This window comes from Ranitomeya variabilis, chromosome 4 (assembly GCF_051348905.1).
Source record: "Ranitomeya variabilis isolate aRanVar5 chromosome 4, aRanVar5.hap1, whole genome shotgun sequence".
Classification (NCBI taxonomy): Eukaryota; Metazoa; Chordata; class Amphibia; order Anura; family Dendrobatidae; genus Ranitomeya; species Ranitomeya variabilis.
Genome location: NC_135235.1, coordinates 168,821,281 through 168,838,334, shown reverse-complemented (window position 1 = coordinate 168,838,334; position 17,054 = coordinate 168,821,281). Strand labels below are relative to the sequence as shown.

Here is a 17,054-nt window from a genome sequence, read left to right as displayed (position 1 = left end):
GAATTTTTAATCAACTGTTTCCTGCAGATATTGTCTTTCGGTATTAGAGTATGTAGTAAAATAGCTTCATGACTTTTCTATTGAAAAGTTGACCCCTGACAAAATTATTGTTTCAACTTCCTGATGCTTTCCCTTCTAAAAAAATTATGTCAATAAAGCATAAAAAACATTATTGCTGCTGCTCTTTATCAGAATTCCTGCTTAGTGAACTTTTGTCAGTTTCCTTAGTTATGCGAGGAATGATTGCAACACTCTTGTAACATCTGTGAAAGTCCAGCATTTGCAGATAGCATAATCCTAAGGAAGTTTTGCAAGCAAATTTTCCATAAAAATAGTTCACAAATACATGCACTACATCTAGATATCTGCATATAAAAAGGGTCCAAGTTACAGTGCATAGTTTGTCCTTAATCTGAAAACACAAAACACCTATATTAGATGCATCCACTACACAGAATTCTCACTAAGGTAAGCTATTTTTTCTGTTAGCCTCTCATTATGCACATATAAAAAGGTAGTAATCCAGATGTTAGCCATTTTATAGGGTGGGATAAGGTTCACTTTTAAAAAAATGTGCTCTGAGTTATGAGGTAGTTTTATGATTTTGCATTGAGAGGAATTAATAATATATGATATTATATTGTGTTGCATTCAATATGTGATATTAATAAGAATCTGTCAGTAAGTTTATTCCCCTTACACCACATACAAAAATTTACATACCTGGAAGAATTTTTGCTTCCTTGGCTTTTTTTCAAAGAATATTAATGATAATAACATAACACCAAACCTTTTTCTCCACTCATGGTTAGTGGTTGGGTGCAAAATATTTGGAATTGAGAGTCCTCAGTGGTTGATACCTTTTAATGGCTAACTGAAAAGATGGTAACACATTGCAAGCTTTCGAGACTACACAGGTCTCTTCATCAGGCAAAGACTAAAAGAAATTCTGAAGAATCACATATTTATGCACAACATAGCACAGAAAAAAAAAACAAAACATGGATAAGACAGGTGACATGAAGCAGAATTACCATGAGTGATAAACAGTTATGTCCATAAATATTGGACCAGTTCTTAGATAAGGAATGTTTTATTGTCCTCTGATTGGGGTCTGGTTCTGTTGTGATGACCCCTCATAGTCTGAGGGGCAAGTTCCTTAGTTGATGTAAAAAGACATAAATCCATGCGACACATTCATTCCTCCAGTGAGACAGTCAAAGGTCTTCATCAGTTTATACTCCCAGACTCTTCTGTCTCTCTTAGATTTGAAGCTACCTTTTAACACAAGTAATTTCATGTCCATACTGTTATGATTTGGGAGACAAAAATGTATTGCCAAAGGTAGATCCATTCTTTTTTCTCTTATTGTGTGATGAGAATTCATTCTTGTTCTTAGTTTTTGCCCTGTCTCCCCCACATACAGACCCTCAGTTGGACATTTAGTTCAAATAATTAGGTATACCACATTAGAAGTGTCGCAGCTGAAAGTACCTGGTATCTTGTAGTCCTGATGTGAATTGGGGATCTTTATCTTGTCCGTGGTCATTATAAATGGACAGGTTTTACATTTTTTCTGGTTGCAAGGAAAGGTACCTGCAGCTGTTGGAGAGGACAGGGAGCTCTTTACAATGATGCTTCTTAGATTTGGGGGCTGCCTAAAACACAGTAGTGGGGGTCTGGAAAAATGGATCGTAATCGGGCATCTTTTTGTAGTAAAGGTTGTAATTTCCATGCAGCTCCCCTTAGCACCTCCAGATTTAGATTGTAGGTAACTACTAGAGGTACCCGGTTATTTTCTTCTTTAGCTTTGTAATGTAGCAGGTGATTCCTTGATATTCTGGTGGCTCTTGTAATCTGGTTTTCAATTATTCTTGGAAGGTAGCCCTGATTCAAAAAGGTCTTTCTGAGGCGACCAAGGTGTTCATCCCTATCCATTGGGTTGGAACATTTACAATTGTATCTGATGGCTTGGCTGTAGAGAATAGAGTTTTTTGTGTGTTTTGGATGGAAATTGTTCCATTTAAGGTATGTTGGACGGTCGATTGGCTTCTGATACAGTGATGTCTCCATTTTATTGTTCTGCAGCTTAATGATGGTGTCCAAAAGTTAATTTCAGTACAGGAGTAGTTGAGTGTCAAGTTGATGGTAGGATGAAATTGATTAAACTGTTCATGGAACATCTTTAGCTGTGGCTCAGACTCTGTCCAGATGATTAAAATATCATCAATGTAGTGGTAGTACGCCAGAGGCCTGATGGGACATGAGGACAAAAAGTCGCTTTCAAGCTTGGCCATGAAAAGATTTGCACACTGTGGGGCCATTTTACTTCCCATTGCTGTGCCAGTCTCCTGTAGATAGATCTTCTTGTCTATCAAAATGGTTGGGTGAAGTCATTTATTGTGAAACTACTGTGTTTTCTCTTTTTAAATCATAATGACAACCCCAATTATCCAAATGACCCTGATCAAAAGTTGACATACCCCATTTCTTAAAACCGTGTATTGCCCACTCCAACTTCAATGACAGCTTAAAGTCTTTTGTGGTAGTTGTGGATGAGGCTCTTTATTTTCTTAGATGGTAAAGCTACCCACTCTTCTTGACAAAAAGATTCCAGTTCCTGTAAATTCCTGGGCTGTTTAGCATGAACTGCACACTTGAGATCTCCCCAGAGTGGCTCAGTGATATTGTGTCATGTCGGACACTGTTCAGACCAGGTCGTCTGACAGACAGCGGTAATTCCGCATTTGACCACTCTTTGCTCATTGGCGTCGGCTAGTTTTCGTCTGGCTGCTCCGGGGTTAATTTATTTGATCCTCGGATTGGAAGCTGGGCCATGCCATTTCCTTTAAATGGTTCTCCTGATCTTTGGGCGTCGCCGATTATAGCTTCTGTCTTTTCCGTAGTTATCTCGGTCCGGAGTGGTGAGCTGGTTGTTGGAGAATCGTTGCTGGTGGTGTATTTACCTTTGTCTTATTTACTCCTTCCTATATTTGTATTTATTTTGCCCTGCACATTTATTGTTTATTCCTGATTGACTGCGGCGTGATGTATATTTTCCTTTATATTTGTTTGTTATAACTGTGGGTATTGGTCTATTGCATTCACTGGGTGGAGGGTAGTGGTATTCAGTCTTGGGCTGAATCAGGAGTCAGGGTGAGGGTGGAGGCCTGAACATGCACGCCTTCAGTGTAAACTTCAGGTAGAGGGTCAGACAGGGTCTCCCTAGTCTGAGGGAAATTGCAGGGGCATCCACCTCTCGTGTCTCCCCTTTTCCTCATAGTTTGTAAGCTTGCGAGCAGGGCCCTCATTCCTCCTGGTATCTGTTTTGAACTGTGATTTCTGTTATGCTGTAATGTCTATTGTCTGTACAAGTCCCCTCTATAAGTTGTAAAGCGCTGCGGAATATGTTGGCGCTATATAAATAAAAATTATTATTATTATTATTATTATTATTAGCTCTCGCCCTAATTGTCTCCCCGTGACATATTGAAGTTAGAAGACTGAGATAGCCACTTCAGAACCTTCACTTTGCTGTAGCCAATGACAGGTGGACTTGGGCTTGTGTTTTGATTCATCATGTTGGAACGTCCAAGTACATCCCATGCGCAGCTTCTGGGCTGAAGAGTGCAAATTTGCCTCCAGTATTTGAAGATAACATGCTGCATTCATGCTTCCTTCAACTGTGACCAAGTTTCTGGTGTCTTTGTAGCTCACACATCCCCAAAACAACAGCGCTCCACCTCCATGTTTTACAATAGGAATGATGTTCCTTTCATCATAGGCCTTGTTGACCTCTCTCCAAATTTAACTTTAAGGTTGTGGCAAAAAGTCCAGTTTTAGTCTCATAATTGCAAATTACATTTTGAGGCTTGTCTCTGTGCTGTTTTGCATATTGTAGGTGAGATACTCTGTGGCATTTGCACAGTAATGGCTTTCTTCTGGCGACTCGACTATTCAGCCCATTTTTCTTCCAGTGCCTCCTTATTGTGCATTTTGAAACAGCCACACCACTAGCTTTCAGAGAGTCCTATATTTCAGCTGATGTTGTTTGTGGGTTTTTCTTTGCATCCCGAACAATTTTCCTGGCAGTTGTGGGCGACATTTTTGCTGGTCTATCTGACCGTGGTTTTCTTTTAACAGAGCCTTTGATTTTCCATTTGTTAATCACAGTTTGAACACTGCTGACTGGCATTATAATTTCCTATGATATCTTTTTGTATCCCTTTCCTGTTTTATACAGTTCAACTACCTTTTCCCGCAGATCTATTGATAATTATTTTTCTTACTCCATGACTCACAATCCAAAAACATAAGTGGCTTGGATAAAAGCTGCAAGAGTCTGGATCCCAGAAACTCACTCAGCTTTTTTGCACACACTGATTACAAGCAAACAGATTACAGGTGAGGATGTTACCTTTAGAAGCCATTCAAACCCATTTGTGTCAACCTCTGTGCATGTTATCAGGCCAAAATCACTAACGAACTTTTGATCAGGGTCATTTGGATGTTTTGGGTTGTCATTATGATTTAACCCCTTCCTGACGTCGGACGGGATAGTACGTCCGATGTCAGGTACCCTGCTTTGATGCAGGGCTCCGCAGTGAGCCTGCATCAAAGCCGGGACATGTCAGCTGTTTTGAACAGCTGACATGTGCCCGCAATAGCGGTGGGTGAAATCGCGATTCACCCGCCGCTATTAACTAGTTAAATGCCGCTGTCAAACGCAGACAGCGGCATTTAACTACCGCATCCGGCGGGCGGCCGAAAATGACGGCATCGCCGCCCCCCGTCACATGATCGGAGGTCGGCGATGCTTCAGTATTGTAACCATAGAGGTCCTTGAGACCTCTATGGTTACTGATCACCGGTAGCTGTGAGCGCCACCCTGTGGTCGGCGCTCACAGCACACCTGATTTTCTGCTGCATAGCAGCGATCTGATGATCGCTGTTATGTAGCAGAGGCGATCGAGTTGTGCCTGCTTCTAGCCTCCCATGGAGGCTATTGAAGCATGGCAAAAGTAAAAGAAAAAAGTTAAAAAAAATTTGAAAAAAAAACAAAAACATAAAAGTTTAAATCACCCCCCTTTTGCCCCAATCAAAATAAATCAATAAAAAAAAATCAAACCTACATATATTTGGTATCGCCGAGTTCAGAATCGCCCGATCTATCAAAAAAAAAAGCATTAACCTGAGCTAAACGGCATAATGACAAAAAAATCCGAAACGCCAGAATTACGTTTTTTTGGTCGCCGTGACATTGCATTAAAATGCAATAACGGGCGATCAAAAGAATGTATCTGCACCAAAATGGTATCATTAAAAACTCCAGCTCAGCACGCAAAAAATAAGCCCTTGACCGACCCCAGATCATGAAAAATGGAGACGCTACGAGTATCGGAAAATGGCCCTTTTTTTTTTTTCTTTTTTTTTTTTAGCAAAGTTTGGAATTTTTTTTCACCACTTAGATAAAAAATAACCTAGTCATGTTAGGTGTCTATGAACTCATAATGACCTGGAAAATCATAATGTCAGCAAAAAACCCAAGCAAAAAACAAGTGTGGGATTGCACTTTTTTTGCAATTTCACCGCACTTGGAATTTTTTTCCCGTTTTCTAGTACACGACATGGTAAAACCAATGATGTCGTTCAAAAGTACAACTCGTCCCGCAAAAAATAAGCCCTCATGTGGCCAAACTGATGGAAAAATAAAAAAGTTATAGCTCTGGGAAGGAGGGGAGAGAAAAACGAATACGGAAAAACGGAAAATCCCACGGTCATGAAGGGGTTAAAAAGAGAAAACACAGTAGTTTGACAATAAATGGCTTCACCCAACCACTAACCATGAGTGTAGAAAAAGTTCCTGCCACTGCTGAAAGAATCGTTTATCAAATTTGTCCCTCATACCTTGAAATCGCCCGGCAGCGCAACTGTGTTTTTTTTCGGGCAAGCGCAGTTGTGCTGCCCTTCGAACTTGCAGTGCAGGCGCCGGGGACGCTAGTGAAGGAAGAGGAGATGGTGCCCGGTGCACAGAGGCCCTGAGTGATGGCTGTGGTGCGTCTGTGTTAGGGGGGAAAGACCTAACCCCGGGTGATTTCAAGGTATGAGGGACAAATTTGATAAACGATTCTTTCAGCAGTGGCAGGAACAAGAACTAAAAGCGCAACTTTGTCAGAATGCAGCATTAGTGCTGCACAAGGTGGCTCTTTTAGTTACAAACGCCTGGGGGGGTGACAGGTTCCCTTTAGCTGCCTCCATTAAAAGTCGTATCTGCAGTTGTTAAGGGGTTAATATTGTATTAAAAAAACCTTTTGCGAGACGCAACACAAACCGCAGAGCAGGATATGCTATATACAGGGGGAGAGGACATACAGGTATCTATATATATAATTGTCTAAGGGTTTAATTGTTTGTCTGTCCAGGAAATCCCGCGTCACTGATTGGTCGAGGCTGCCAGGCCTCGACCAATCAGCGATGGGCACAGTCTTTGATTGGTCGAGGCCAGCCGGCCTCGACCAATCAGCGACGGGCACAGTCTTTGATTGGTCGTGGCCAGCTGGCCTCAACCAATCAGCGATGGGCACAGTCTGCCGTGAATTCTGGAATCATCATTGTGTTATACTGTGTGCGTGGGCTGTTATATACTACGTGAGCTGTGTTATATGCTACGTGGGCTGTTATAAACTACGTGGCTGTGTTATATGCTATGTGGGCTGTTGTACACTCCATGGGCTGTGCTATATACTCCGTGGGCTGTGCTGTTTACTACGTGGGCTGTTATATACTACGTGGCTGTGGTATATGCTATGTGGCCTTCCACGAACAATCAGCGACAGGCGCAGTCTGGCCGCGAATGGGCGCGGGATTTGAACCACGCATCGCTAATTGGTTGAGGTTGGCCGAATCCTGTGTATTCAATGTATTATTCTAAAATCTTCATAAATAAGCTACATACATATTCTAGAATACCCGATGCATTAGAATCGGGCTACCGTTCTAGTATACTATATACAGGAGGAGATGACACACAGGTATATACTATATACAGGAGGAGATGACATACAGGTATATACTATATACAGGGGAGATGACATACAGGTATATACTGAGGGGAAAATTAGAGGTGAGAGGTGAAAATGAGAAGTGTGAGTTGAAAATAAAGAGGTGTGAGTGCAAAATGAGAGCAGTGAGGGGAAAATAGTGGAGTGATCGGAATATGACAGGTGTGAGGTCAAAATGACAGGTGTAAGGGGGGGGAAATGAGAGGAGTGAGGGAAAAATGAGAGTTGTGAGGGGGAAAATGAGAGGAGTGAGGGGAAAATGAGAGATGTGAGGGAAAAATGAGAGATGTGAGTTGGAAAATGAGAGATTTGAGGGGGAAAATGAGAGGCATGATGGGAAAATAAGGGAAGTGAGATGCTATAACTAACCACAGTTAGTTCCTATGCCCGGGCAGCGCTAGGCTCTTCAGCTAGTTTTTAAATAAAATTGAAAACTACGTTAATCTTATTTCTAATAATGGACTTTATTCTGGCTGTGTCTTTATTTACCATGTAATTATAGTGTTAATAATTGATAGGTGTCTAATTGACACTTCTCCATTACTAAGCCATGTGCTTGATGTCACCTGACAATACAAAGGTGACATCAATCCAATAAATATGAACCCCACTTCCCACCACTCCAGGACAAGTGGAAAGAGCCAGGCAAAATGCCAGAAATGGAGCATATAATACATGTGCTTTTTCTTGGCAGCTGCAGGCTGCTGTTTTTAGGCTGAGTGCCTCTATCCATGGCCTCTTACCAGCCTGAGAATACCAGCCCCCAGCTGTCTGCTTTAGCAAGGCTGGTTGTCAAAATTGGGAGGGACCACATGCCTTTTTTTATTATTTATTTAAATAATTAAAAATGGGGGGACCCCTCTATTCCTGATAACCAACCTTTCTGAAGCTGACAGCTGAGGGTTGCAGCTCCCAGCTGTGTGTTTTGCCTGGCTGGTGATCAAAAATACAGTACAATACTCACACAGGTTTTTGTTCATTATTTATTAATTACAGTGCAGGAGCGGCTGCTGAATACTCCCATCCGACGCTAGTGCTTTAACTGTTATTAGTGGCAACAGGGGTCCGATGATAGGAGCGGTAGTCCCATTAGCTGCCACCAGTGACCGGAGGTAAACTTTTTATCTCCGATCACAGTTGATCAGTCACGCTGTCTTCTGATAGCGTGGGAACCATGGTTCTCTGACCGGCTGGGATGATTTCACCACCGATCAGAAGCGCTACGCTGGTGTTTCCCACGCCGTTACACAGCTTGGGAAACACCTGTGTATGTTCGACTATATTCGGCGATTTAATCAAGGATTAAATCAGCGAATATTACAAATTCGGCGATCGTGAGCCAAACTGAAAATTTCAATATTCGCTCATCTCTAATCCTGACAAAGCTTTGATAACAGGAAAACAATATATGGAGGTTATATCCTTTTCCTAATTTAAGTGTTGATTTGTGGGACCTAAAAACAAAGTAAACTCCCTAATGGCAATGACCTTATCAGGTAGAGGTCCGGTCTAATTAACCTTAGCTCCTCAAAAGTTATGCCATTAAGTTTTACCTGGTAACTCCTGCCACAATCATCAGAGGCTGGGGATCACAATAAAGAATCTCTAACTGAGGACATAGAAGTATGAATGTCAAATAAGGGGAATAGAGCACGGTAGCAGGATCAGACTACATTGAGTTTGGTTGTACTCTGTAACCATGGACTCGTATTGATTTGTAAAAAGAGCCTTAGGCACAAAATGTTATGGCTAAGATCACTTATTAGTACATGTAAAGTTGCTTCATCTTTATTTAGCATGTATTTTAACAATAGAAAAATGATTCCAAAAGGTGGGAATAGCCTATGATATGAAGAAGTACATGTGAAAGTCTGGGGATAGTAGATAAGGGTGAGGCTGAAAGATCTCTTTACCACATGAAAATACCCCAGAATCCAACACTTTATGTGGTATAATTGGTGGACACTATTACCAATTTTTTACTAAAGCCAATAATAGGGAAAAGAAATAGAAGGGCCGATTGAAAAATAAACTGTAGTTGCTTGCAGTCAAATCAATGATATAAAGAACTAGAATGTCATGTACTCTATCTTGCCGAGATTTAGCAGAAATAATCCTACACAGATGTGTGAACTTTTCCATTAGGATATGGGGTTTTGCGTAAAAGTTACCATTCTTATGCTGACATCATTCCTCCTGGCATCATGTGAAGCTCCACAAAAACCTGTGGTATGTTCAGTTATCGAAGGATTTCAAAGTCATAATGGCAGAGATGGCAGAGATGGAAGAGATGGTCCTACTGGCAGTAAAGGTGAACCAGGTAAATTCATTCATTAAAAAAAAATTTAAATATGTAATTGTAATCCTCCCAATAGTAAAATGAACTGAAGAGCTTCACATTCTTTTTCATTTGATATATTCATGTATTCCATTTTTTGTGTTGTTTAGAATGGTCATTTTAGGATGCATAGATTTAAATCAGTGCTAACTAGAGATGATTACATTTATTGATGTGGAATTGAATTCTCCATTTTACAAAAATCTGCTTTCTCCAGAATGTGATTTTTTTTTACAATTTGCTCCACGTGAATTCGGCAAATTGGTGGCCAGCTGCAATTTCCATTTTGCTGAACCATAGAAGACCAATAAGATGATTAAAGCAATTATAATAATAGTATTCACCTGATGACTCCTCTCTCCCATTGCCCCACACCTGACTTCTGGTCCATTGCACCTCTTCTTTATCTTGTACACTGTCATGTACCTGCTTCTCAGCACGTGACTTGGGGTTGCGCCTACAAGGGTTAATCTATCACCTTTCACTCAGTCCAGCATTCACCTCTGTCCTATGCTACAATGGGAGCATAAATCACACCCTGACACAGACCGCACACTCATACACACTGCCACCACTCACCGAACACACGGGCGATGAGTCCCAGAAATATTACTACTATATACCAATCACCAGGATCATAAACTCTAAGGCTATGTATATTTTTAGAGCATACAAGGTTCAAATGTATTAAAGTTTTAAGTTTTTATTGAAAAGGTACAGTGCTTACAATGAAAAGATATAATAATATGGAAATAAAAAGTGACATACGAATGCAAAACAGTAATAAAATAAAATAGAGAAACTTACAGAAATATCAAACTTTGCAGTCTGGTATTCTGCTCCCTGAGGGGAGAGTGGTATGAAATGGCTCACATTAGCTTGGCTGCTCCTCAGTCTGTGAACAACCTTCTATGGGTAAAGGCCAAATGTATAGATTAAACCTGGAGATCAGATTTCTGGACCAGCCTTTCATGTTAATATTCTAATTCCTGGTTTGTGACTGGACCATAGCTAATTTACCAATGAATACATTATTTTTTCTCTAAACACGCTTTGTGTGACCTTGCTTTCTCAAAGTGACACTGCAGAACTTTGACACAGCCATGTGCCTGGTTTGGCAGTTTTTTTTCTAAATAATACAGTATAAATGGACATCCATTCCTGACAGTCAAATCAGGTTTCTGTCCTGATGAAGAGGTCCTGCGTGACCTCGAAATGCATTGACCCTGTAAACCTTTACAATAAGGCTATGTGCACACGTTCAGGATTTTTTGTGGTTTTTTTTAGCTTTTTTTGTCCGTTTTCCGTGGAAAAAAACGCTTAAAAACGCATACATAAGCATCCCATCATTTGTAATGCATTCTGCAATTTTTGTGCACATGATGCGTTTTTTTCATGGTAAAAAACGCAGCATGTTCATTAATTTTACCGAGTTTTTTGCATTTTTGCCGCTATTGCAAAAAACGCGTGAAAAATGAGAAAAAAAAGGATGGTTAATTTCTTGCAGAAACTGTCCGGTTTTGTTCAGGAAATTTCTGCAAGAAATCCTGACGTGTGCACATAGCCTGAATGTTATAATTTTTATCCATTGGAAGCCATTGTGGTTTCATAATCAGCAGTGCATGAGTGACATCTCCTCCACAATTATTTTATGCAAGGAACATGTGTGAGCTTGCCTCAGTATAGGACCACCACCAGGTTTGCACCATTATCGCACATGGCCTTCCCTTGCTCCAGGTATGGTGGAAACAGCTATTTCTCTAACTTGGCCTGGATAGCTGTTGACAACTCTTGAGCTGTGTGACTGCGATCTCTGAGGCATACTAATTTGAAAACTGCCTGATTGCGGTGGGCCATGGTTGCGCAGTACATAATTATTTTCTGATTAAGGAATTAGTTTCTGATTAGGGAAGAGTTTTAGGGCACAGGTACAGGCCCTAGAGGAGGTGGATGAGCCAGAAGCAATGTAGTAACTGTTTGATACAGAGGTTTGCTGTTATGACCCCAATGGCGAGGGTCTCAGAGGAACGTGGAAGTCTGCAGAATACAAAAATCCAGCTCATAGGGCAGTGGTAACTGGGTTGACCATATATCTACTCCTAACGCCAACACTAGAAGTAGCCGGGGATCATTCCTACGTTGATTCTAGATGACACGCGCCAGCCGGAGAATCTAGCTACCCCTAGTAGAGGAAAACAAAGACCTTTCTTGCCTCCAGAGAAGGGGACCCCAAAGCTGGATAGACGCCCCCCACAAATAATGACGGTGAGGTAAGAGGAAATGACAAACACAGAAATGAACCAGGTTTAGCACAGAGAGGCCCGCTTACTGATAGCAGAATAAAGAAAGGTAACTTATATGGTCAACAAAAACCCTATCAAAATCCACACTGGAAATTCAAGAACCCCCGAACCGTCTAACGGTCCGGGGGGAGAACACCAGCCCCCTAGAGCTTCCAGCAAAGGTCAGAATATAGATTTGGAACAAGCTGGACAAAAATACAAAACCAAAACAAATAGCAAAAAGCAAAAGGCAGACTTAGCTGATATAACTGGAACCAGGATCAGTAGACAAGAGCACAGCAGACTAGCTCTGATAACTACGTTGCCAGGCATTGAACTGAAGGTCCAGGGAGCTTATATAGCAACACCCCTAACTAACGACCCAGGTGCGGATAAAAGGAATGACAGAAAAACCAGAGTCAAAAAACTAGTAACCACTAGAGGGAGCAAAAAGCAAATTCACAACAGTACCCCCCCCTTAGTGAGGGGTCACCGAACCCTCACCACGACCACCAGGGCGATCAGGATGAGCGGCATGAAAGGCACGAACTAAATCGGCCGCATGAACATCAGAGGCGACCACCCAGGAATTATCCTCCTGACCATAGCCCTTCCACTTGACCAGGTACTGAAGCCTCCGCCTGGAGAGGCGAGAATCCAAGATCTTCTCCACCACGTACTCCAACTCGCCCTCAACCAACACCGGAGCAGGAGGCTCAGCAGAAGGAACTACAGGCACAATGTACCGCCGCAACAAGGACCTATGAAATACATTGTGAATAGCAAACGACACAGGAAGATCCAGACGAAAAGATACAGGATTAAGGATTTCCAATATCTTGTAAGGCCCAATAAAACGAGGTTTAAATTTGGGAGAGGAGACCTTCATAGGAACAAAGCGGGAAGAAAGCCATACCAAATCCCCAACGCGTAGTCGGGGACCCACACCGCGGCGGCGGTTGGCAAAGCGCTGAGCCTTCTCCTGTGACAACTTCAAGTTGTCCACCACATGATTCCAGATCTGCTGCAACCTATCCACCAAAGAATCCACCCCAGGACAGTCAGAAGGCTCCACATGACCCGAAGAAAAGCGAGGATGGAAACCAGAGTTGCAGAAAAAAGGCGAAACCAAGGTGGCGGAACTAGCCCGATTATTAAGGGCAAACTCAGCCAACGGCAAGAATGTCACCCAATCGTCCTGATCAGCAGAGACAAAACACCTCAAATAAGCCTCCAAAGTCTGATTGGTTCGCTCCGTCTGTCCATTAGTCTGAGGATGGAAAGCAGACGAAAACGACAAATCAATGCCCATCCTACTACAAAAGGATCGCCAGAACCTGGAAACGAACTGGGATCCTCTGTCTGACACAATATTCTCAGGGATGCCGTGCAAACGAACCACGTTCTGGAAAAACACAGGAACCAGATCGGAAGAGGAAGGCAGCTTAGGCAAAGGAACCAAATGGACCATCTTGGAGAAGCGATCACATATCACCCAGATAACGGACATGCCCTGAGATAGCGGAAGATCAGAAATGAAATCCATGGAGATATGTGTCCAAGGTCTCTTCGGGACAGGCAAGGGCAAGAGCAAACCGCTGGCACGAGAACAGCAAGGCTTAGCTCGAGCACAAGTCCCACAGGACTGCACAAATGACCGCACATCCCTTGACAAGGAAGGCCACCAAAAGGACCTGGCCACCAGATCTCTGGTGCCAAAAATTCCCGGGTGACCTGCCAACACCGAGGAATGAACCTCGGAAATTACTCTGCTGGTCCACTTATCCGGGACAAACAGTCTGTCAGGTGGACAAGACTCAGGCCTATCAGCCTGAAATCTCTGCAACACACGTCGCAGATCCGGAGAAATAGCTGACAAGATAACTCCATCTTTAAGAATACCAACAGGATCCGCGACTCCAGGAGCATCAGGCACAAAGCTCCTAGAAAGAGCATCGGCCTTCACATTCTTTGAACCTGGTAAATACGAGACAACAAAATCAAAGCGGGAGAAAAATAATGACCAGCGGGCCTGTCTCGGATTAAGGCGTTTAGCAGACTCGAGATACATCAGATTTTTGTGATCAGTCAAGACCACCACACGATGCTTAGCACCCTCGAGCCAATGACGCCACTCCTCAAATGCCCATTTCATGGCCAACAACTCCCGATTGCCCACATCATAATTTCGCTCGGCAGGCGAAAACTTCCTAGAGAAAAAGGCACAAGGTTTCATAACAGAGCAACCAGGGCCTCTCTGCGACAAAACGGCCCCTGCCCCAATCTCCGAAGCATCCACCTCAACCTGAAAGGGAAGTGAGACGTCAGGCTGGCACAAAACAGGCGCCGAAGTAAACCGGCGTTTCAACTCCTGGAAAGCCTCCACGGCAGCAGGAGCCCAGTTAGCTACATCGGAGCCCTTCTTGGTCATATCCGTCAAAGGTTTCACAATGCTAGAAAAATTAGCGATAAAACGACGGTAGAAGTTAGCGAAGCCCAAGAACTTCTGAAGACTCTTAACTGACGAGGGCTGAGTCCAATCAAGAATAGCTCGGACCTTGACTGGGTCCATCTCCACAGCAGAAGGGGAAAAAATGAACCCCAAAAAGGGAACCTTCTGTACACCAAAGAGACACTTTGAGCCCTTGACAAACAAAGAATTTTCACGCAAAATTTTAAAGACCAACCTGACCTGCTCCACATGCGAATCCCAATCATCAGAAAAAACCAAAATATCATCCAGATAAACAATCAAAAATTTATCCAGATACTTCCGGAAAATGTCATGCATAAAGGACTGAAAAACTGAAGGCGCATTGGAGAGCCCAAAAGGCATCACCAAGTACTCAAAATGACCTTCGGGCGTATTGAATGCGGTTTTCCATTCATCACCTTGCTTAATGCGCACAAGGTTGTACGCACCACGAAGGTCTATCTTGGTGAACCACTTGGCACCCTTAATCCGGGCAAACAAGTCAGACAACAGCGGTAAAGGATACTGAAATTTGACAGTGATCTTATTTAAAAGCCGATAATCAATACAAGGTCTCAAAGATCCGTCCTTTTTTGCCACAAAAAAGAATCCCGCACCAAGAGGGGAAGAAGACGGACGAATATGTCCTTTCTCCAGAGACTCCTTGATATATGAACGCATAGCGGTATGTTCAGGTACCGACAGATTAAACAGTCTTCCCTTAGGAAATTTACTGCCTGGGATCAAATCTATAGCACAGTCACAGTCCCTATGAGGAGGCAGTGCACTGGACTCAGACTCACTGAAGACATCCTGATAATCAGACAAATACTCCGGAACTTCCGAAGGCGTAGAAGAAGCAATAGACACAGGCAGGGAATCCCCATGAATACCACGACAGCCCCAACTAGAGACTGACATAGCCTTCCAGTCCAGGACTGGATTATGGGTCTGTAACCATGGCAGCCCTAAAACAACCAAATCATGCATTTTATGTAAAACCAGGAAACGTATCACCTCGCGGTGTTCAGGAGTCATGCACATGGTAACCTGTGTCCAATACTGCGGTTTATTTGCTGCCAATGGTGTAGCATCAATACCCCTAAGAGGAATAGGATTTTCTAATGGTTCAAGAGTAAAACCACAGCGCTTAGCAAATGAGAGATCCATGAGACTCAGGGCAGCACCTGAATCTACAAACGCCATGACAGGATAAGATGACAGTGAGCAAATCAAAGTTACAGACAGAATAAATTTAGGTTGCAAATTACCAACGGTGACAGGACTAACAACCTTAGCTATACGTTTAGAGCATGCTGAGATAACATGTGTAGAATCACCACAGTAGTAGCACAAGCCATTCCGGCGTCTATGAATTTTCCGCTCATTTCTAGTCAGGATTCTATCACATTGCATTAAATCAGGTGTCTGTTCAGACAACACCATGAGGGAATTTGCGGTTTTTCTATCACATTGCACCGAATTAGGTGTCTGTTCAGACAACACCATGAGGGAATTTGCGGTTTTGCGCTCCCGCAACCGCCGGTCAATTTGAATAGCCAGTGCCATAGTATCATTCAGACCTGTGGGAATGGGAAAACCCACCATAACATTCTTAATGGCTTCAGAAAGGCCATTTCTAAAATTAGCGGCCAGTGCACACTCGTTCCAATGTGTCAGCACGGACCATTTCCGAAATTTTTGGCAATACACTTCAGCCTCGTCCTGCCCCTGAGACATAGCCAGCAAGGCCTTTTCTGCCTGAATCTCAAGATTGGGTTCCTCATAAAGTAAACCGAGCGCCAGAAAAAACGCATCAAGATCAGCCAATGCCGGATCTCCTGGCGCCAGCGAAAAAGCCCAATCCTGAGGGTCGCCCCGTAAGAACGAAATAACAATTTTTACTTGCTGAGCAGAATCTCCAGATGAACAGGGTCTCAGGGACAAAAACAATTTACAATTATTCACGAAATTCCTAAACTTAAACCTGTCTCCGGAAAACAGTTCAGGAATCGGTATTTTAGGTTCTGACCTAGGATTTCTGATAACATAGTCTTGTATGCCCTGCACACGAGTAGCCAGCTGGTCCACACTTGTAATCAAGGTCTGGACATTCATGTCTGCAGCAAGCATAGCCACTCTGAGGTAAAGGGGAAAAAGAAAAAAAAAAACTCAGAATCTTCTTTCTTATAATCCCTCTTCTGCAATGCATTAAACATTTAATATTGGCCTGGCAAACTGTTATGACCCCAATGGCGAGGGTCTCAGAGGAACGTGGAAGTCTGCAGAATACAAAAATCCAGCTCATAGGGCAGTGGTAACTGGGTTGACCATATATCTACTCCTAACGCCAACACTAGAAGTAGCCGGGGATCATTCCTACGTTGATTCTAGATGACACGCGCCAGCCGGAGAATCTAGCTACCCCTAGTAGAGGAAAACAAAGACCTTTCTTGCCTCCAGAGAAGGGGACCCCAAAGCTGGATAGACGCCCCCCACAAATAATGACGGTGAGGTAAGAGGAAATGACAAACACAGAAATGAACCAGGTTTAGCACAGAGAGGCCCGCTTACTGATAGCAGAATAAAGAAAGGTAACTTATATGGTCAACAAAAACCCTATCAAAATCCACACTGGAAATTCAAGAACCCCCGAACCGTCTAACGGTCCGGGGGGAGAACACCAGCCCCCTAGAGCTTCCAGCAAAGGTCAGAATATAGATTTGGAACAAGCTGGACAAAAATACAAAACCAAAACAAATAGCAAAAAGCAAAAGGCAGACTTAGCTGATATAACTGGAACCAGGATCAGTAGACAAGAGCACAGCAGACTAGCTCTGATAACTACGTTGCCAGGCATTGAACTGAAGGTCCAGGGAGCTTATATAGCAACACCCCTA

General features: G+C 42.9%; 1 protein-coding gene across 1 annotated transcript in view; it reads left to right on the top strand.

Annotated features, from left to right (window-relative positions):
* Positions 1–392: 392 nt before the first annotated feature.
* LOC143770102 (uncharacterized) overlaps positions 393–17,054 on the top strand; it is a 66,970-nt gene continuing 50,308 nt past the window's right edge. The window contains exons 1-2 of the mRNA XM_077259366.1: positions 393–468; positions 9,207–9,381. Of these exons, the coding sequence (XP_077115481.1) occupies positions 439–468; positions 9,207–9,381 (205 nt within the window). The 5' untranslated portion in view covers positions 393–438. The remainder of the gene's footprint in view (positions 469–9,206; positions 9,382–17,054) is intronic.